At 38.0% G+C, this 22,657-nt stretch overlaps 1 protein-coding gene across 4 annotated transcripts in view; it reads left to right on the forward strand.

Annotated features, from left to right (window-relative positions):
• LOC123623516 (cadherin-related family member 3-like) overlaps positions 1–20,110 on the forward strand; it is a 63,617-nt gene extending 43,507 nt beyond the window's left edge. For 3 of the 4 annotated variants that reach the window (XM_045530704.1, XM_045530705.1, XM_045530706.1), the window contains 8 exons: positions 5,247–5,479; positions 9,456–9,627; positions 10,848–11,092; positions 12,140–12,339; positions 13,099–13,118; positions 13,226–13,290; positions 14,585–14,633; positions 19,594–20,110. In XM_045530704.1, coding sequence (XP_045386660.1) covers positions 5,247–5,479; positions 9,456–9,627; positions 10,848–11,092; positions 12,140–12,339; positions 13,099–13,118; positions 13,226–13,290; positions 14,585–14,633; positions 19,594–19,751 — 1,142 coding nt within the window. In that variant the 3' untranslated portion in view covers positions 19,752–20,110. The remainder of the gene's footprint in view (positions 1–5,246; positions 5,480–9,455; positions 9,628–10,847; positions 11,093–12,139; positions 12,340–13,098; positions 13,119–13,225; positions 13,291–14,584; positions 14,634–19,593) is intronic. The other variant, XR_006729871.1, reaches the window with a different exon arrangement.
• Positions 20,111–22,657: the final 2,547 nt, after the last annotated feature.

Consider the following 22,657-nt stretch of genomic DNA (forward strand, 5'->3'; position numbering starts at 1 on the left):
GAAATCAGCAAACACTGCATATCAGGGGTTGATTCATTGTTTTTAAAAAAATTATCTTGACTTAAGAAAGTGATAGAGAAAATGTTAATAATGCAGATTAAACTTAAAAGTCTGCTGTATCGGAGGTTGTTATTGTTGAGTAGCACAAAAATTGTGGAAATAGTCTTCTAGCCATCAAAAACTATTGTCCACTTCAGCAAAGAATTTATTCCTATCATTGATGAACTAGTGAAGTTCCAACATGGCTTCACTTTCACCTTACTCTTTAAAATAAAGGAAAATATCAACTAACATTCATGTTGGCACTACTTATTTGTCAGCTGCAATCATGGTGTGGTGATGGATAGAACAGCCTGGCAAAAATCCATGAAGGCATTCTGTGAGAATCAATTGTCTACATGGAAATTTATAATAAAGAATATTATATATTTTGCTACTATTTATAAATTTTATGCTACATGTATATCAGTAAAATTTGTAACAAACTTATGTATTCATGTGAATATGTATGCACACACACACACACACACACACACACACACACACACTCCACTTTTTTCCAGAGAACTGGTTGTTAAATATTTGCCAGCACATCACTGGGTGGAACTCATGCTACTTTAAACTAGTTTATTTCCTTGGCATAGCTGCAAATATTGAGGGAAATAAAAAAACCATGTATGTGGATTCTGGTTCTTCGTTTGCCTCCCCGTGCAGCTTTGGACAAGTTCTTAACCTCTCTGCAAAATAAACACACACCTTTTTATATTCTGATTCTGGAATATAACACTGTCGGATCTTACAATATATGACCAGACAATTCCAGAAGAGTTGCATATAAATTGAATTTATTGTAAACAGAATTCTGGTTCCCCGTGCTCCCCCCAGCCATGGGCTTCTGCTATCATTTTGGAAGTACTCAGTATTGATTTTTGGGTAATAAAGCCTCAGTACAATAACTTCTTTCCCTTTTTCATATTCTCTCAGTTCTCTGTGGTGGTTAATAGTGTAATCTCCTATCTCCAGGGAGTTCTAGTGTTAAAGGAGCATTAGCGTGGGTCAGAAGTTAAATAGTTCACAATCATCTAATCATTACCTGTCTTGCTGTAAATCTGGAGCAGAGTATCTGAGCATGGGCTTTGAGGGTCCCTGGGGGAAAAAACACATAGCCTTTTTCAGGTTATCAAAGTTAACAACAATGAGTCATGATTTTAAAATAGAGACTGGTATTTAAAAAAATAGACTTTATTTTTTTAGAGCAGTTTTAGGTTCACAAAAAAATTGAGCAGTTGGCACAGAGATTTCCCTTATACTCCCTGTCCCCACACGTGCTTCATTTCCCCCATTATCAATAGCTCCCACCAAAGTAGGACATTTGTAACAATTGATGAATCTACATGGACATACCGTTATCACCCAAAGACCACAGTTTACGCTGGGGTTCACTCATGGTGTTGTACATTCTATGGGTTTGGACAAATATAAAATGGCATGTTTCCACCGCTCTAGTATCATGCAGGGTAGTTTCACTGCCCTAAAAATCATCTGTGCTCTGCCTTTCCATCCTTCCCTTCCCCCTCATCCCTAGCAACCAGTGATCTTTTTACTGCCTCCATAGTTTTGCATTTTTTTTTTTTTTTAGTTTTGCCTTTTGAGACTGGCATTTTTAAAAATGCCATTTTAGAGGAATCAAGTGTTTCATGTCAGTTTCTTTTCCAACTAACTGAAGTTTTCCTGAAATGTAATTTTATGTTTTGAAGGTAAAACTCTCTAAATGTATTAAGCACTTCTATGTTTTCTCAAGCACAATTTAGTACTTTCTTGATGCCTGAGAAGAAGGATTGAGAACTTTCAGTCATAGCACTGTCAGTGTGGAAGGGCTGAAAGTTTCAACCTCTTTATCTTACTACAAGAAAATTGGGATGGGAGAGAGAAATGGGTTTATTCAAAGTCACACAGCTAGTGAGTAGCCGAGATGATAGCTAAATGCAGACTTCCAAATTCCTGGTTCAGTTCTCTGTTTCATATTCCAGGATGCTTGTCTTGGATGGATTTTGATGACTGAGGCCACAAGTTCTGAGAATTCATACAATGAGATAAATGAGTCATGTCTATGTGTACCATTCTCCAAATAGTTGTCTACTGTACCAGACAGAGGACTTCTAGGTCTTCCAAAGGGAACACAATGATGTAGCAGAAAGACTATGAGTGCTGGAGTCAAGTAGAACTGGATTAAAATCTGTCTCTCCTACTGCTAGTTAAATAACTCCAGACAAGTCACATAATCTCTATGAGCCTTTGAGTTCCCAACAGTAAAATGAAGATTACACTATTTCTTAGAGTTAAGATGACGATTGGCTGATAATTATAGTGTGTTAACTACATGACTCATGCTAAAACAGCCACAGCCCCTAACATTTACTGAGTACTTATAATGTATAATGTGCCAGAACTTTTTTCTTGCTATTTTTTTCTTTTTTAACTATTCCTTAGTTTTCCTGACCAGTGTACATAAGCTGAATAAAATTAGGGTAGAGGTGGTTCTTTGAGAAGTCCATCACAGGAGACAAAATCTTCATAACCCAGTGGCAATTTGCTTTAAAGGAGGAAACTGGAAAGTTAAAACTACTCTATGAACAAACTTCTCTCACAATATCAAACATTTAGGCTACAGACCTTGAGGACATTTTAAAAATCCATTAATGTGGAAGTCTTTTTTCATGCTGTGTTGATTAGCACAGAGAATTGAAGTATATCTTTAGTAGTACATGAGATTTTTTTTTCCCTTAAGAAAATTATGGGAATCTGTACTATTTAAAGAAAAAAATTTTCTTTTCTAATGGTATGTGATGAATCGACAAAAAGCTTCTGGAGGGGGATAGGAATAGGCAAAAAAAATTCCTTTATCAGAAATTATTTAAAGAAAATACATGAAAATTAAATCACACTAGGTTGCAAGTCACAAGGCAAAACACATTTCATTTCCAATAGTTTTGATGAGGAAATTTGGCAGAGTTATAATTTCATAATTACTCTGTTTTAAATTTCAGCTAAAGATGCTCAAGATAGCTTTTCGTTTTTATTGAAAGGTTAATTTTATACCTACATAAATGAGAATAAGCTTCCCATTATACTTAACCAGGTGTTACATGTGAAAACGACACCATCTTTGCCCAGGACTATATGACAGAGATGGCAATTTTACCCCAAATCTATTTCAGGTGGTCTTGTGTCAGTTGTGACATTTTTCTTTTAATAATGATGCTTTTATATAAATGATAGGCTGAACTCTTTACATTCTGATTCTGCCAAATGAAACACATTCTTTTTCATGTATGTGGTTCTCTGTTCTTGGAATTATGAGCTGTGTTCATTGCCTATTTTATAAATAATACATTATCAGAGACTAATGAAACTTGGTAAAGGAGGATGCAAATAGAGAAAGAAATCCTGTGAGGTTGAAAGTGGTGGGGACAGCACATGGAATGATTGCTTCACCATAATTTATCATTCTTTTCATGTATCTTTTTTTTTATATATGTATTTTTTTGAGACAGAGTCTCTCTCTGTTGCCTGGGCTAGAGTGCCTCAAACTCCTGGGCTCAAGTGATCCTTCTGCCTCAGCCTCCCGAGTAGCTGGGACTACAGGCATGTGCTACCATACCCGGCTAATTTTTTCTATATATTTTTAGTTGTCCAGCTAGTTTCTTTCTATTTTTAGTAGAGACGGGGTCTCACTCTTGCTCAGGCTGGTCTCGAACTCCTGAGCTCAAACGATCCGCCCACCTCGGCCTCCCAGAGTGCTAGGATTACAGGCGTGAGCCTCCGTGCCCGGCCTATCATTCTTTATTATTAGCAACCTGTATATATGTTGCTGAGCCGAACATTGTATGGTGGTATTTCACTAAATAGTGGAGGTGAGGTATCTGCACTGCAGTTTATAGTTCAGGCAGAAAATGATGAAAGGATAAACCTGTCACACTAGTTACCTATTGCTGTAAGTATGCTGTGTGATAAAACCCGTAAGAAGAGCAAGACAATAACACACATTTATTTAGCCTATGAGCCCAAGAATTGGCTGGACTCTGCCCCTCTGGTCTTGGCTGGGCTTGCTCCAAATTCTGAGAGTTGCCTGGCTTTCAGCTGATCTATTTTGGCTTTGGCTGGGGTGACTGGGAGGATTTCACCCCTCTCATCTTTCAACAGACTAGCCCAAGCATGTTCTCGGGACAAAGGTAGACGTGCAAAAGAAAGGCAAGCCTAACCACACAGGTGCTTCTGCTTGCATCAGGTTTGCTAAGATCCCATTGGCCAAAGTTAAGTGACATGGCTGAGCCTCACGTCAGAGTGGGGGGCACTATAAGGTTGCATGGAGAAGAGCATGAAGAGGGGAAGGGTAGAGAATTTGGGTCTGTGAATTATGCAGCCAATAAACCGCACCCACTCTTCTCCTAAGAGATTATTTGGGGGTACTACACACTGGAATTATAGCAAAGTGATCTAAAAAATGTGGGCTGTAGAACCAGCAGACACAGATTTGCATCCTGACTCTACCACTACTGGCTCTGTGACCTTGGGTAAGTTACTTAATACCACTGGACCTAATTTCCTTATCTGTAAAGTGGGGACAGTAATAGTACATATATCAAAAGGTTGTTGAGAGGGGATTCAATGATATGATGTGTATAAATGAGAGCTAGTTCTTATTTAGCCTTTACCATGTACCAGGCATTATTCTAAGTGCTTTATACATTTTAACTCATCCAAGCCTCACAACCTTCTATGGCAGATACTGTTATTATGTCTAGTTTGCAGATAAGGGATATGAGGCCCAGAGAGGTTACAGAATTTTCCAGTAAGTTACACCAGTAAGTGACAGAGCTGACATTTGGAACCTAGGCAGTCTGGTTTCAGAGTCTGTGCTGTGAACCATTCTCTGATGCTAATCTTAGCATAATGCCTGGTAGAAAATGTGTGCAGCACATGTAAGCTAATTATTATTATTATAAAGTTATTATTAACTCATGTTATTTGACACATGGCATGTGGTTTAAAGTGGTGGAGGACTTTCTCTAAATTTATCTCCTATTATGTAGAGTTGGGGTCTTCAAATGCATTTCACTGTCTGAAAGGATTCAGACTGACCCTTTAAGAAACTATGATACTATTTGGAAAGCAAAGACATGCTAAGTTTTTTAGAGAAATGTATCTGCCTGATAAGGATGAACCTTATAAAATGATATTGGCAGCTTTCTACAAAGTTGGAAGAGTGACTGCCATTGATGAAGACCACCCACCAAACTGTGTGACGTACAAAATAACCAGTGGAGACATTGAGGTTATACAAAGATTCTGGATTCACCCTCTCTCTGGGATGATTGAGCTTACCACACAACCAGACTATGAGTCTGTGAAGCAGTACAACCTCACTGTGGAAGCTGTGGACTGTGACAGATTTCACCCTCGTACAGCAATGACCACGGTGAGTAGAGAGACTCAGGTTTTGATGTTATAGAGATCATCAACTAAATTCTAATTTATTACAATTGGACTGGTCAAACAGTAGCACCAATGGAGAATGAAGAAACTTATTCGTTTCTCCTACATCCCAAGCATTCCATAACTTCTACATATGCTAAGCTTGAGCCTTGTCTGAAAACTAAAGACCTTGCTAACTTCTCTCATTCTCATGAGATTAATAAACTTATAATAATATCAAATATTCATCTAGTACTTACCATGTGCCAGTTCCTGTTCTAGGCACATTATATTTATTGACATAGTCAATCCTCACCTTAAACTTTCTAGGTAGGCAATGTTACACTCTAATCATTTCACCCTACAGGTGAGGAAACTGAGGCACAGAGTTTAGAAAATTTATCTGATTTACTCATAAGGTTCATAGAACTGGACTCAAATACAGGCTACCTCTCCCTGAGAGATGATGTTTATAATCAAGGTAGTTAACCAAGGGACTTTCTATTGGCCTCAAAATGGGGGAAACGATGGCCCTCTAAATCATGTTAACAATGTCAAAGGACTCTTGAGATATCAAGAGTGAATACTACTGTATTGATGATGTGCTGTGTGTTATTAATGACTTTAAGGTTTTGTCATTGGAAAAGAAACAGAATTATAAGGTTCCCATCTGGCCTGATAATTCACTGCCATTTCCTCCTACTGTACAGAGTCCCCTGGCTTGCTGCTCATGTGGTTAATAGATTTCCTGAGTGTGTCATAGTGAGGAAACATCGGACTCATTTGCATCAACAATTAGAGTGACTTTCGTAGAGACTGAGCTATAGTTGTGAGGACAAGGTTATGTGGCTTGGTTGTCTCAGGATGATACTCATGACAGTGATCTTTAGACCTAGGGACTTGTGGCAGTTTTTCCCGGAGACATTTATGAACTCCCAAAACAGTATAGGATGACACCATTTGCAATTATCATTCACTATTACAAATGAGAAGAGGTGAAAGCAGAATTAATAATAATAAAAATTCAAGTGACTCATTCCTTATAAAAAGAATTTATGCCATGCTTGAAGATAAAGCAGGAGCTTGTTCATTCTTTTTTTCCTTCCGTGAATATTTATTGATTGTTTGCTCTATATACAACATCCTGGATTGCAAAGAAGTGTAAGACACTATATATGCCTTCAGGGAGCTTAAAAATTTTAACATCTTAAAAATTAAATAGTATATAGCAAGTTCCAAATTGATGATATATATATAAATTTTATTTTCAAATTCAGAAAAGGGAGATAAGTCTTCAGACTTTAGAGTTCGAGAATCCATCACTGTCATCATCATCATCACCTTCATGATCATCCACTCTTTTTTGAGAACCTAATAAGGGCCAGGTCCCACAACATGCCTTTACTTATCTAGGGCTCAATCCCATCCCATGCAGTAATTACTGATACTCCATTTTATAGATGGACAAATTATATTGCCAAGGCTTAGAAGTTAAGTAATTTATTCAAGGTTACCCAGCTGAAGGAGGTAGAAGGATTAAGTCTGGGCACTTTATCACTGTCGTGTGCCCTAGTTATCTCTCTAATCGAGCAGCAGTTTCTGTCCTCTCTACTTTGAAAATATACCCTGAATCCTTCTACTTCTTACTCACCTCCTGCTCACACCCTGGCTATGCCACCATCATCGCTTACCCGGTCCAGTGTAGCAGCCTCTGACTAGCAGCCCCGTTTCTACTGTGCCCTCTACAGTCTACTCTTCACACGGTACCCAGAGTGACCTGTTAATAAGATAAATAGTCTTCTTCCTTCAAATTCTCCATTGGCTTCCCATCATGTTTAGCTAAGCCCCGATGCCATTTCCAAAGTCTGCAGTGCCCAGTGTGATCTGGGACTTGGCTTCCTCTTTATCTTTAACTCTAGCTCTCTCTCTCTTATTTACTTCAACCTAGCCACATGAACTTCTTGCTTTTCCTCCAACACCCCAAGAGTGTTTGTACCACAGGATCTTTGCCCAAGACTGTAATGCTTTTTCATCATCAGCTCACACTTTCACTTTAATCATATCTCTGCCCAAATGGAACTTGTTCATAAGGGTCTTTTACACTGTGTGTAATGGTGAGAATTCAAAGCAATCCATATGTGCTCATCATTAGGGAAATGAATAAGTAAAATATGGTAGGTACATACTATGGGATATGAAGAATTAAGGAGAAATAGCTAACTGGCTCTACAAACAGCAACATGGAAAGAGCATATATGGCACTAGGTAAGAAAAGTAGGAAACAGGAAAGATCTATAGCAAAATATAATTTATGCAAATAAAAATGGCACAACCAAACACTACATATGCTGTGAGTTTACATACTTGCTTAAGGACATGTTTCAAACATGGGGGGATGGAAAGGAACTAGGAGAGTAGGTCACAGAAGAGAGGCCTTCACTAAACAGTCTTTTGAAGTAGTTTCATCAGCTGTTCTTATCTTCTTAATCTGCATAGCACCAATTACTATGTGGCATTGTCTAATATATTTACTTGTAACTATATTTACTGCTGTACCTCCCCCACTACTATATAAATTATAATAGGTCAGGGACTTTGGTTCACCATTGTAGCTTCTGTCTCTAGATCAGTGTTTTACATATAGTAAATGTTCAATAAATATTCACTGAATGGATAAATTTATCCTCCTAATAGTCCTAGGAAAGTAGGGATTGAGATCTCCATTTTGCAGATGAGGAAAGCAAGGTTAAGTCACTTGTACCAAGTAAAGGAGCTAGCAAGTGACAGGTCCAGGGTTTTAATAAAAATTTCTGATTCTGGTGGGGTGTGGTGGCTCATGCCTATAATCCCATACTTTGGGAGGGTGAGGCAGGAGGATCACTTGAGGCCAGGAGTTTGAGACCAGCCTGGGCAATATAGAGTGAGACTCTGTACAAAAAATAATAATAATCATAAAAAATTAGCCAGGCTCGGTGGTGCATGCCTGTAGTTCTAGCTACTTGAGGGGTCGAGGTGGGAGGATCTCTTGAACCCAGGAGTTTGAGGTTTCAGTGAGCTATGATCATGCCACTGAAGATTTCTGATTCCAAGTCCAGTGCCTTTTCCATTATATCACAGAAGTCTCCTTGATATTTATTTACTTAATATATAAAAATATCTCACATATTAAGTAGGACACATAGCTATATTGAATCTACAGAAATAGCATTAAAGAATAAACTGTTCCCCAAGAAATTAGCTGTGTTGTTAAAACATTACAGAAAACATTTAAAAAAGATAATATGTGCAAATATGGGCACACCAGGGGTTTTTCTGCAAGTGCTGTTGAGAAAGTTATTAGTCATCTAAGAGGGAGGCAGATAACCTTTTTAGACTGACTGGTATTTGATTACTGACATTTAAAAATTCTTGATATTTTGATCTTTTTCCATGTAAATCATAGTTTCTTGGTTTATGGTATTTTAATTAAGAAAAGGTTGATAATATCCCCTAATTAAAGTCAGAACATACTTTGAAATAATCATATTGCTACCAAAAAATATATTGTGCTTGAGAGAATAGTGCAGAGGAGGCCATTAGGTTGAGAAAGAGAAAGCAAACTCAGGATATGTTTGCCATAAAGCACAGATATTTAAAAGGTTCAAGGGATTACAATTTTTAGTGGCTGCATTCTCCAGCTTTCCTTTTCTTATCATTTACATAATTTGTGAGCTTTCCACAGCTCTTCTAATGGGCCCAAAGCTCTCCCTAATGGCTACACTGAATGTCACAGTTGACCCAGGAATAATTAGCCACTGACTAGTTGATTGACAGCCAGAACCCAAATTCACAAGAACATTTCTTCAAACTCAAAATTCTAGGCTTTTTATTTAATAATTCCAAAGGATCTATCATATCTATGCAGACACTTACTTGTGATTTTGTGTATAAATAACCATATGACGTGGATGTGATGTTTCTTCTTCCCCCATGGCTGACAGGTCACTGTTGACATCGAAGATGAGAATGATGAAGCACCTGTCTGCACACCCTCTCTATCTAAGGCAGTCATTTTTGACAATGTTGTTGTTGGGACAAACGTCAATGGCTTCAAACTAAACTGCCACGACAGAGACTCACAAGATTTTGAAATGCGCTTTGAGATGGTTTCTGGTGGATTATTTCATTATTTCTTTTAATCATGAGCATGTATCAACTTGACAGTTATACCCTGTTAGACATAATATATAACCTTAGAAATGACTATGTTTATAAAGGATAAACTATTTAATATCTATAGCATTGTTTCCTCAAGGCATCATTTTTACTTCCACATATCCAATTTAATTCCTCCTGTAATGGAAATATTAGTGATTTCGCAGATGCTTTGACAGCAAAGAGACTTTAGACCTACATGGGAAACGTTGAAGGTTAAGTTACATGGAACTAAGTGTGCTGTCCGTGGTGCTGGACAACAGCAGCCACCTTTCCATCTGATGCTATTAACACAGATTTACTAGGATACATATTTTCAACTGTGTTATTGTTGGGTTTACAAAGATCCATATCAACTTTAGTCATCATCTTGTCCTTTATGGGAGGCATTTATTGGAGACCACCTATGTGTCAGGCACTGTGCTAGGAAATGGGTACACAAAAGTATATAAGACAGGGATCTTATATTCATGGCACTCATTGTTTACTACACTAGTAGTAACACCAACAATTATAAAATTATAAATTGTGAAAATTTCTATAAAGGAAAATGACTGGGTATCATGAGACAGCATAACAAGGAGGCCTATTTAAAGTATGGAGGCCAGACCTGCTGTCATGTATCTGAAATAATAGAAGCATAGGAATCAGTAAAAACATTGCCAATTAATTATAAAGATTAGCTTGATGTCACCTACCCTCAATAGATGATAAGCTCCATGAAGGTAGGGACCATGTGCATCTTGTTTACAATAGTGTCTCCAGGGCCATAGAGAGGACTAAACTTAGTAGAGACTTGATAGATATTTGTGGTCCAACTGGCTCATTTGATATGAATCTAGACTAAGTTGAAGGTGCAAATCAAATTACTCCGAGTGGAAGACAAAGGAAGGAGAAGCAATTAGAATAATTGGATAATAGTGTGAAGCTTGCTAGCCACATATGGGAATCAGATTCATGATCTTAACCTTTAAAACATTTCTTCCTAACCAATTGAATTTCTTACTCACTTAATCTTAATTTTATTATAAGCCATGTATAGGTAATAGGAATTTAGAGTACCATGAAAACTTTATTTGTTTATGCCTACTGTGTTTTAATAGCAATTTAAGGTAGTTTGAGAAAACCTTTCACTATGTCTCAAAATAATTCTAACTTTTCAATTATTTCTTTTAAAGGAAATGAGAACCATCATTTTGGATTTGACCCAACTCGAGGTTCAAATACTCCAAAATTAATTGTGAAGAATCCTTTTAACTTTGAATCTAGAGCTGAACTTCCACGGCAGTACCATCTTGTGGTGCATATAATTGATGACAACCTGAAATATGGCAAATCCACCAAGCCTAGGACAGGCACTGCTATTATAGATATTTATGTGATAAGAGCCAATATGCCACCTCCTCCAACCACCAGCTCTGAAGTAAAGAGTTATGGAATTTAATTTGGGTCTCTGTGTGGGAAATATTCTACTGTAAATTCAAATTTCATCTAGAAAGGCTAAAAGGCTACTCAAGGCAGCACCTTCACCCATATGCCTTTCCAATTGAGTACTGCCCTATCCAGCCACTGGACCACATTTTAGAGCGTGCATCTCTGAGTATAAACTGTGTGGGTGAGAGAAAGTTTGTGACAATTGCAGGTGGTACATAGAGAACTGCTAAGCAACTAATTACATCTGAATGATCTGAAAGTCCTGCCCACCATGTTCAATGAATTTTATCAATTAAAAATCTTTACAAATGGGCACTATTATAGATTTTTCTTTGTAGCCATGCTATTCATAGTGATGGGCACTTACCATGTGCAAGGCACTGTACTGGATAGTTTATATTCATCAATTCATCTAATCTTCAATTCATGAAGTTTATGAAGTTTAGCAGACTCTCTAGTACTTTGTTATTTAAAAAATAGATATGCAAATCCTCTGTAGAATTCTAGAATGGCTTCTGAATCACCCATGGATAAAATCTGTTCAGTAGACTTTATGGTTAGTGTATTTTGTTGTCTTCTATCCTTTAAAATAGAAATATTAAAAAATGGATGGCAAATCTACCCACCAGAATATCTGGTTTTCAAGAACTCTGTTCTCTTAAGCTGCACAAAAGGTTGAATTGTTTGTAGAATGGATAATAGGGGCATACAAGCCTAAAAGGACCTCAGATACCACCTAGTGAAAACCCTTGATTTTACAGATGAGAAAACTGAGGGCAAAGAGGAGAAATGGTTTGTTTAAGATCACAGAGCAGTCATTACATACGATTCAAGTCTTCACATTCCTAATTTGGTGCCTTGTCTATACTAGGGTGTTCCTTACTATCACCTGTGGTGTTAAGAAAACACATATGTCTGAGTTGATACCCTACTGTCTGTAAAGGACCACAGCTCTGTACTGATGCTATTGTATATAAACAGATGCTCTCTGAAAACATAAACTAATGCTCTATTCACTTAAAATAATGTTTCCCAGCAAAGAAAAGGTCTCATCATCATGTACACAGCTATCAACACGTACAAATCCAGTGACTGGTACATTCCTTTCATCTTCACTCTGATGGCTGTTTTCTTTGTTGGGTTGGTCTCCTGGGTATGTTTCCTGCTTTGGAAATATGGAAACACTATGGGATGCTGTCAGAAAATGGCCAAGGAAGTCTCCAAGCCCATACCTAAGTATGTGATTTTTTTTTCTGAGTTTCTGATATAAAGAGTTAAAATCAATTGGGGTTTGGTGATTTTACTCTGAGGGCTTCTGCCTGTTTGCTCTTGAGCTGCACAGAGAAAAATACTTGAGAGACAAAACTCGATGCTCCTTTTCACCAGTGATACCAAAACTACTCTAGCTCGGACATAGTTGGGATCTTTCTTTAAAAAACAGCAACAACATATTATTGGGTTTTACCTTAGAACATCTGAAATAGATTTTCTATGAGAATATGTTTTAAACGAATAAATTTGTGAGCCAACAAGAAAACAACTCCCCTTATTATTTTGACACAAGCAGTTTTGTATACAGGTGTTTGACAACTGCCAGGAACTAGCCTAGGAATTGGTAATAAGTGTAGTTATCCCTTTCACACATTGTACCGGTTTTGAGTATATTTCGATTTGGGCAGAGAGGCCAAAGAATGGGTAGACAATGTAGGTGTTTTCATCACCATCCAAAAATAGTTCTTCAGAGTGTAGAATATCATGACTTCAAAAGTAGAGTTGGACATGAATTTTTATTAACTTAAAGTTTATTTGTGGTGCAGTGAAGGGGGTGGTCATGGTTAATGAAGATCATTTTATTATTCCTCATGCAGCATTGCTTTTTTCCTGGGGCAGGGAAAATGTGACAATAGTCATGTGCTGACTATTGAATGAAATTATTTTTTTGCCGTGTGTTAGCATAATATAACTGATATTTTTTCAAATTTTCTTTTCATACAGAGTAATGAAGTATATTACAGGTAAGATACAGATTGCTGATGTCACATGATTATGCTAGAATTGTGTGATTTTTAAAATGCCGCTAATCAGATACCTGCCATTTATTTATTTATTTATTTTTGAACAGGAGATGGAAATCCAAAGGAAAAGACTATCACAGGACACAGAACTAAAAAATTAGAAGTGTTAACAGTAAGTCCATTTTTGTGATCCCTCTACAGTAAAAGAAAGAAGACATTTCCCTATAATTGTTGCTCGATGAAAAGTTCTCCCATATAAACATATGTTAAATATACTCAAACATCATAAAAGGGAAATAAAATAATTTCAATTTATCTTCTTCTGCTGAATTTGTATGAATTACAAAACCGCAATTTCTGATCTAGTTTTAGAATTGGGCTTAGGTCAAAATTTGTCTGAGATATTATACATGCATTCAGCAAACACAACCCTAGACAAATGGAAATTTAGCATTGTTCACCATTAATTAGAAATAACTATATTTGGAAATAGATTATACAAATGGCTGAGTAAGTTCTTCAACCATGGCATTTCTTAGCAGATGTTAAAATCTACACCCTAGAGTATATAAGCCATCTTGAAATTGGCTGAGGCTCATTCATTGAATAATTCACATAAACAACTGTACAAGGATAAGGCTGGTTCCAGAAAAAAATACATGTAGAGTGGAACAGGAAAGGGCATTTTTAGTCTTCACCTGTCCTTTTCTTTCTACTTGCCTCCCCGTATACCAAGAACTTTCCTACCTGAGTCCTAATTGACCACATTGTTTCATGAGCTCATTCGCTTTCAGTGTTTCCTTCCTTTGCTGCTTCTTTTAGGAAACTGATACAATTCACCTGCTGTATTAGTCTGCTAGGATTGCCTTAATGGAATACCACAAACCGAGTGACTTAAACAACTGAAATGTATTTTTCACAGTCCTGGAGGCTGGAAGTCCAAGATCAAGGTGTCAGCAGGTTGAGCTTCCTCTGAGGCCTCTCTCCTTAGGCTGCAAATGATTACGCTCTCACTAGGTCCTCACATGGTCATCCCTTGGTCTGTGCTATCTCTGTCCTAATCTCCTTTTCTTATGGGACACTAGTCATATTGGATAAAGGCCCACCCACATGACCTCGTTTTACCTTAATCACCTCTTTAAAAGCCCTATCTGCAAACACGGTTGCATTCTGAGGTTAGAGTTAGTACTTGAACATATGAATTGGGGAGGGGGTACACAATTCAGCCCATAACTTCCCATACAAAATAAGGGACTTCACATCAATAAAAAGATCTGAGCTAACAGAAGACATGGGATTGGGAAGAGATAAGATTATCAGGAAGACGTGGGTCGCTAGGCTGCTAGTGCTCTGTAGATTAGAAAGATTAGATAACATAAGAAGTCATCTGCACAAAGTATTGGACACTTGTGAAAACAAATTTTGTCATGCTGACTATATTGCTAACATTTTGTGCTTTTTAAAAGGAAACCATTGTGTGTGAGACTGTGTTTGATGGAGAAGCCATTGATCCAGGTATGGTGCTTCTTTTGCCTATTTGAGTACTAAACTGTCAATGAATTACTTATTCATTGGCAAAATGAGACTGTCCTAAAGCAAATCATGTTAGGGCCAGGCAGGTAAAATAAATGACTGAAAGGGAGAAGACAGAACAGTGAACTCCATCATCAATGACAATTGATGCTTGGGAGACATGGCCATGACTCATCTCCATCATATTACTACCACTTGGGAATAAGCTTGGTGCTGCCATGATTCTGATGCTTCAAAAGAAGCTGGAGATCCAGTTGTTACATGACATCTGCCCATTTTTAAATGTAGGTAACTAATTCAATTAAACTACATTGTACAGGACAAATAAAACACATTTCCACCCTGGTTATATATTGTTGTGTAACAAACTACCCAAAGACTCACTAGCTTGGACCAACCACCATTTCATTATAACTCACACTTTTGTGTATCAGGGATTTGAGCAGGTGTCACCTGAGGAATTCTTTTGCTTTATGTGGTATTAAAGGGTCACTGCAGTGGTATTCAGTTGGCAGCTGGTCTAGTCTTGTGTGCCCAAAGTGGCATCACTTCATAAGCCTGACACTTTGGTGGGGACAGTTACAGTTTGGGCTCAGCCGGGTCCCACTTCCTCTCCATGTGATCTCAGGGCCTCTTCATGCAGTCTCTCCAGTGGGGACAGTCAGGCATCCTACATGGCAGTTTAGACCTCCTGGACAGAGAGCCAAGACATTGAAAGGGGAATTTGCAATTTCTCGGGGCCCAGGCCCGGAAATAGGTACTGCATCACTCCTGCCACACTCTACTGGTAAAGCAGTCGAAGTCTACCCAGATTCAAAGAGAGAAGCACACTCCCCCCCTCTCAAGGGATGAAGGTCAAAGAATTCGTGGCCATCTTTAATCTGCCATATCTATAGGCCAGATGAGTTATGGATTTGCAATCCCTGGTCTAAATATTTATGTGTTGTGAACCCTAAAACTACAGAGCATATCAAACCTCCATTTTATAAACCATTTTGAAGCTTTTCTTTCTTTTTTTTTTTTCATGCATTCCTTCCCTAAAGGAAAAAGCAGGAATAGGAAGTCATCAGAGGTACTAGAAAAGCCCTGGGTGTGGAATTAGAAGACAAGGGTCTGAGTGTTGACACAACCACTAACTCTCCATGCAAACTTGAACAAAGCATTTAACTTCCCTGAAGCTCCCTTTTCCCAGCTGCGATACTGTGGGATTTGTCTCTTTCATGGGGGTGACTGTGAAGTTTAAACATGAATGCAATAAATGTAAAAATCATTTCTTAAAGTGTCACTCAACATGGGGTATTAGCCACAAAAGACTTGTTGGCACTATAATAGCTTGAGACACTTTACTGTGAATTAAATCCTGACAGCTGTGGATATCTTGGCATGGAATTATCAATGCTTTATTACTGACTGTGAAGTTCTCCCTAAAGAAAGTCACTCCTTTTAAAAATATTTTATTAAGTTAAAAACATACTACTTATATCCTAATCAGATCTATATTCAGTAACTGGGCTCCAATGAGATCCAATTTCCAGGAACTCATTGAAATCATACATGAACATTTACTGAATGCTTACCTATGCCTAATATGCCTTGTCCCATGTAATCCTCACAACCATAAGGATTGCATTCTATTTTATATTCTGTTTCTATGTTCCTGTGATAGAAGTACCACTATTGTTCCCATTTTATGGACATGGAAACAGAGGCTCAGAGAGGGTATGGAATGTGTCTAGGGTCACACGGCTTTCTTTCCTTTCAAAGAAAGGGAGGAAAAGAGTTCCTGCCACTGCAGTCTTTGGAACAGAGACTGAATCTTAATAGTGGTAGAACACAGACAGACGAGGAGGAGGTAGGTAGGTCCTTAGGTCCAAGGGCAGCAAGATGACTGTTGTGGGCCAGCCCAGATCTTGTACCAGACTTGTTGGTGGAAGAATAGCAGAGCAGCCGACAACAGACCTCTGGGCCCTTCCCCTGGTTCTTTTTCTACTTTACTATTATGATTAGAAATAAAAAAATTTACTGTATGTCATTTCCTGTATCCCGCTAACATTTTTTTTAAATGTGTATTTAATAAACACTTATTTACTACTTACAATGTATCAGGTTTGCTCTAAGCACTTTATAATTATTAACTTATTTAATTTTTATTACATTAAAAATATATAACATAAAATTTACCATTTTAATCATTTTTAAATGTACAGTTCTGTGGCATTAAGTACATTCACATTGTTGTGCAATTATCACCACCATCCATCTCCAGAACATTTTCATCTTTCCCAGTTGAAATTCTATATCCATTAAACAAAAACTCCCTATTTCCCCTCCTCCCAGCCTCTGGCAACCAACATTCTACTTTCTGTCTCTGTGAATCTGACTACTCTAGGTACTTCCTGTATGTATTATAGAATCATAAAATTATTTGTCCTTTTGTGACTGACTTGTTTTACTTAGCACAATGTCTTCAAGGTTTATCCATGTGGCAGCATGTGTCAGAATTTCCTTCCTTTTTAAGGCTAAGTAACCTTTCTTTGCATGTGTATACCACATTTTGTTTATCCATTCATCCATCAATGGATACTTCGTTGCTCCCACCTTTTGACTATTATGAATAATGCTGTTATGTAACCTACTTAATTTTAACATTATTGTTCTTTGCACACTGAAAAAGTTTACATGTGAACTATGCAGTTGCAGACTTATTGCAAGATATTTTTAGGGTATTTCTAATATCAAATCATGGCAAACATTTATTGAATTCTTAGTATAGTCAAAATGCTTTTATGTAAATTGTTCATTCTCAGTACTATTTATGAGGTAGTGACTATTAATATTACCCTCATTTTATAAATGGGAAAACTGAGACACAGAGAGACCAGGTAACTTCTCCAGGTCATAGTTTAGGGAGAGGAAGGAGTCAGGATTAGAAGCCGGGCAGTCTGACACAGGAACCCTCATCTCTAATACTATTAATGATCTCTTCTGCCAATGAGTGGCACGGTGAAAACCAGTGCATCAACAAAGACTGGACTCTAGGTCCTTCCACTCTTAAGAAAACAAAACAAACAAAGTGAACATGGTCTAATAAAGACAACAAGCTATTACAGTCACTTTTCATAGAGTCGGCATTTGACGGATAACACATCACCTTTGCTTTACTCAATACAGAGGGCAAAGTTACTGTGTGTTTGAACGGATGCCTTTGTTTTATTTTGAACCTGGATGTTTCATGTGTGATTCAGCAATTAGTTTTCAAGTTACAACATAAGCTTTTTTTTTTTTTTTGAGACAGAGTCTCACTTTGTTGCCTGGGCTAGAGTGAGTGCCGTGGCATCAGCCTAACTCACAGCAACCTCAAACTCCTGGGCTTAAGCGATCCTCCTGCCTCAGCCTCCCGAGTAGCTGAGACTACAGGCATGCGCCACCATGCCCGGCTAATTTTTTCTATATATATTTTTAGTTGTCCAGATAATTTTTATTTCTATTTTTAGTAGAGACGGGGTCTCGCTCAGGCTGGTCTTGAACTCCTGACCTCGAGCGACCCGCCCGCCTTGGCCTCCCAGAGGGCTAGGATTACAGGCGTGAGCCACCGTGCCCGGCAACATAAGCTATTAAATGATGGCATAGGCTTTTTTTTTTTTTTTTGGTAGAGATTTTTTTGGTGGAGGAAGGAGATTTTCAGGGAAGTGCCTTGTCCAACCCAGCACAGTGGTCCTGGCAGAAGAATCACCTTTCAGTTAATGGAATTTTGAGAGTTGACTCAGCACAGTAAAGTTTCACATGACAAAGAAGAGAAATATTTTAAGATAAAAATAGGTTTAGCTGTCTGTGTTGGGACACACTATCATCTATTAAATGTGGAAACCAGAGTGGGATGCATAAGGCACTGTGTGGTTCATGGAGCCCAATGGAAAGTAAAATAGGACATGGCTTCCAACCGTAGGCTGTTAGTATTTAGAGCTCTGTAGCCAGACTGCATAGGTTCAAATCTAGGTCTGCCACTTAACAGACGGTGTGGCATTGGCAAGTCACTTAGCATCTCTGTGCTCCGGTTTCCTGGTTTCTAAAATGTGGCCAATAATGTTTACGTATTCACAAAGATGTTGAGTGGATCAAAAAATTAATATATGAAAACAGAGTGTAACATAGAGTAAATACTATTGGATCAGCTCTTGTTATTATTATTCTTTTTATTTATTAATTGCATCTTAGTCACCTAAGAAACAATTGGTTGACTTCCTATTATATCAGGCCCTATTTGCTTTGTTTCTTTTCTTTTGTATACTACTCTTGCTGCATTAGTGTTTCTGTGAAGGATTGTCTGATTCAACCTTGGATACTGTACATGGAAGATCAATTTGGAACACTTTCTAAAAGAAAACAAACACAATTTGACATGTTCTTTTTTTTAAATGTTGCTTTAAAATAATTACAGACTCGCAAGAAATTGCAAAAAATAGTAGAGAGGTATTGTGTACCCATCACCCAGCTTCCCCCAGAAGGAACATCTTTCATAACTATAGTACATTGCCAAAATCAGGAAATTGACATTGGTACGATACAATTATCTAGACCACGGACTCTACTCAGAGTTCCCCAGTTATCACTTGTACTTTTTTTCCTATGTCTACATGTATGACACTTAATCGCCTTTATAGATGTGTATAACTACTACCACAGTCAAGATGCAGAACTATTCCTAAACCACAAAAGAACTCTCTCATGCTAAAGGGGGCAATTTTTAATGCATGTGAAACCACACACTGCTTCAGGTTTTGCTTCTAGTTTCTTCCTTTGTTAAGAGAGGAAGACTTGAGAAGATGAACTTGTCATTATGCCAGCTATATAAATGCTCAATAAACACTTTATGGGATGAATAAATGCTTTGCAAATTCATTGTAATTGAGTTTCTCTGTGTTTTGTGTTTGCCTTCCCACAGTCTCTGGGAATGTGTATGAATATAACAGCAGAACAGGTGCAAGAAAGTGGAAAAAGTCCCTCAGGCACCAGGAGGAGTCCTTGGCAAGCATATACTCCCTCCCAGAGGCATACTCTTCTGAGGAATCTACAGCCTTAAACATTCCTTTGCAAGGATAGCATTTTCCAGTGTCTCTGAATGATTGCTTTTCTGTGTATGTGACCGTCACAGGCAGTTTTTCTTGGCTATCTAAAATTAAAGATGCGAGGCCAGCTGCTCTGTTTTTATAGCTTTGTGTAATCTTCCAGTTCAGGGTGTCTGGTGAGGGCAGCAGGAGTGGTCAGTTTTGAGTGTCTGAATATATTTTTCTGAAAACTAGAGACTAAACTGGTATGTGTTCATTGTCTTACTTTGCCCAGTAGAATGTATGCTTCTTAAGATCAGAGATTTTGTTTTGCTCACTGCTGTAGCACCAACATATGCTTTGCACAGAGTGGGGACTCTGTATGTATTTGGTGAATAAATGAATTTGAATGTATAAATTCAGATATCTTGTCTTTAATTCAAATTCCTTATTCCCCTATGACCCATGGAACAGAAATAGGAATTATCTTTAGACAAGAACTTTTTCTGGTTTCTGGTAGTCATAAAAAATGCAGGATTTTTCAGCATTTTTCAAAAGCACAATTGATCTTGCTTTTATTTTTTTTTTTATAGCCCTATGGAGAATGATCACCTGAAAACTTTACTTATTAATGGCTTACCCAGGAAATGTCAAACTCAAGTCCTATGGGAGCTATGTACTTAGACAAATAAGTTTTAAAATACATATAAACTCTCTGATTATCTGTCTCCTTGGTTATCAAAAGATACACTAGAGCAGGAGAGCAGAAGTGCTGTTGACATTAGAGGCTGAATCCACATCTAGTCCAAGATGGAGTTCAGTTTGAGATAATTTTTTAAAATTAATCTTATTGAAAGGAAAACACACCATGTGTAGCAAACTAACATTTGAATCAGAGGATATTAGGGGCTTGAATACTCAAAAATGCCTTGATAGCCATCCCCCTTTGCATGTGTACAGGGAGACAATTCCTTTTCTGCCCAGGGACACCCAGTCTCCCAACAAGAGAGAGCATCTGCAAATAAACAGGCTCATTTTTTATTGATGTCTACCTCAAATAGGTCGACTCTCAGGAGGCATTATGGTGTGGAGGACATCAGTGGATTTGAAGTCTGGAGCTTGGACAAATCATGTAGTTTCTCTAAAGTTGGGTTTTTCTTCTTGTAGAAAATGTATACAATAATGCCTGCCCCATTCCTATCTCATGGTTTTGTTGTGAGAAGCAACATAAAACTGTTGAGATTCTATACTTGGCAGTGCTTTTTAAACTGTAAGCACTATTTAAGCATAAAATAGGATTAGTTTCATTAAGTCAAAATTGGTTGCTGAGAGAGAAAGCAGTGGCTCGGGACGTGGGAATACAGAGGGGGTCACTCCATGGTTCTAGGCCAATCTAAGTTGGAATCGGTTGGTAATTAGCTGCACAACGTCTATGAAAGGACTATACTGCCTTTTTCCAGATGGCATGGTAATTCTCCACCAGGGGAGAGACCAAAGATTGTCTGGGAAAATGCTCTCCTCTCTCCAGAAAGGCTCTCCCTGGATCAATTATGATTTGATGGATTTAGATGTGTGAGTTTCCATCTGCCACCACCTGGGCTTTTAAGGAAAAAGAAAAAAAGGCATTTATAAACTTTCTTTTCAAAGTCGGATTGGATCAATTTGTATTTGATCTGCCTGTGCCAAAACCAAGAAAAATTGATAAGTTGGTGTTTGTTTTCCCTTGTTTAGCTGTTTTGGGTCTCAGTTTCAGACACAGCCAAGAGACAATGTATGAACTGGAGACCACAATAAGGGAGGTATTGGGGAAGGGGGTAAAGAGGGCTGCTCTCAGAAGCCGGACCCTGCAATTCAATCCCTCTTTTGTGTCATCATCAATTTTCCCCCAGACTTTAAATGCTCTTTGCTATTGTATGGACAAGATCCAATTTAATAATAGTGATTGCGTTGGTTTCCTGAGGTTGCCGTAACAAATGACCACCATCTTGGTGTCTTAAAACGACAGGAATGTATTCTCTCACAGGTCTGGAAGGTAGAAGTCTGGAATCAAGGTGTTGGCAGGGCCACACTCCCTCTGATGGCTCTAGGGGAGGATCTGTCTCTTGCCTCTTCCAGCTTCTGCTGGCTGCCTGGGCTTGTGGCTGCACCTCTCAGTTCTCCGTCTCCACCTTCACACAGCTTTCTCCTTCATGTGTGTGTCCAGTTTCCCTCTGCCTCACTCTTATAAGAACATTTGCCTTTGGATTTAGGGCCCGCGTGATGAACCAGGATGAGCCCCTCATCTCAAGACCCATAACTTAATCATAGCCCGCAAAGACCCCTTTTCCAAATAAGATCCTGTTCAGAGGTCCTGGAGATCAGGACATGGCCTTATCTTTCTGGGGGTCACCATTCAACCTACAGCAGTGATTTGAGAAGACTTGAATTTTTGTGATAAATCTTCCTGGTGGACAATGTAACCATTTTAGTCGTTTATCAAATATTTATTGGGTGCCTACTATGTGTGAGGAATTTTTCAAGGCTTTTAATCAATAAAAATGCAGACGTCTTTGACTTAGCCATTTCACTGCTTGGAACTTCTTTGTTGGTATGCTTACAAAAGATCTACAAGATTTATTTAGGTGGTTGCTCATGGTGGCATTGTTTGTAAGAGAAAAATAACGAACAAAATCAGAGTGTTCATTAATCAGGAATTAGCTGAAAAATCACATCATGTTCATACTATAAAATGTACAATGTGGCTATTAAAAATAATTAGGCATGTATTGATATGAAAGATATATTAAATGATAAATTTAATAAACAACAGTTATTAATATAAGTAAAAATAAACGTTTACATAGATATATATGTTGATATGTACGTGCATAAACTTTACAGGGTTGTGAGAAATCCAGGACTGTATATAGGTATGACCTTCTTAGGGAAAGTCTAGGCGAGAAAAATGCAGAAGATAAAGGG

Source organism: Lemur catta, chromosome 18 (genome assembly GCF_020740605.2).
Source record: "Lemur catta isolate mLemCat1 chromosome 18, mLemCat1.pri, whole genome shotgun sequence".
Taxonomy (NCBI): domain Eukaryota; kingdom Metazoa; phylum Chordata; class Mammalia; order Primates; family Lemuridae; genus Lemur; species Lemur catta.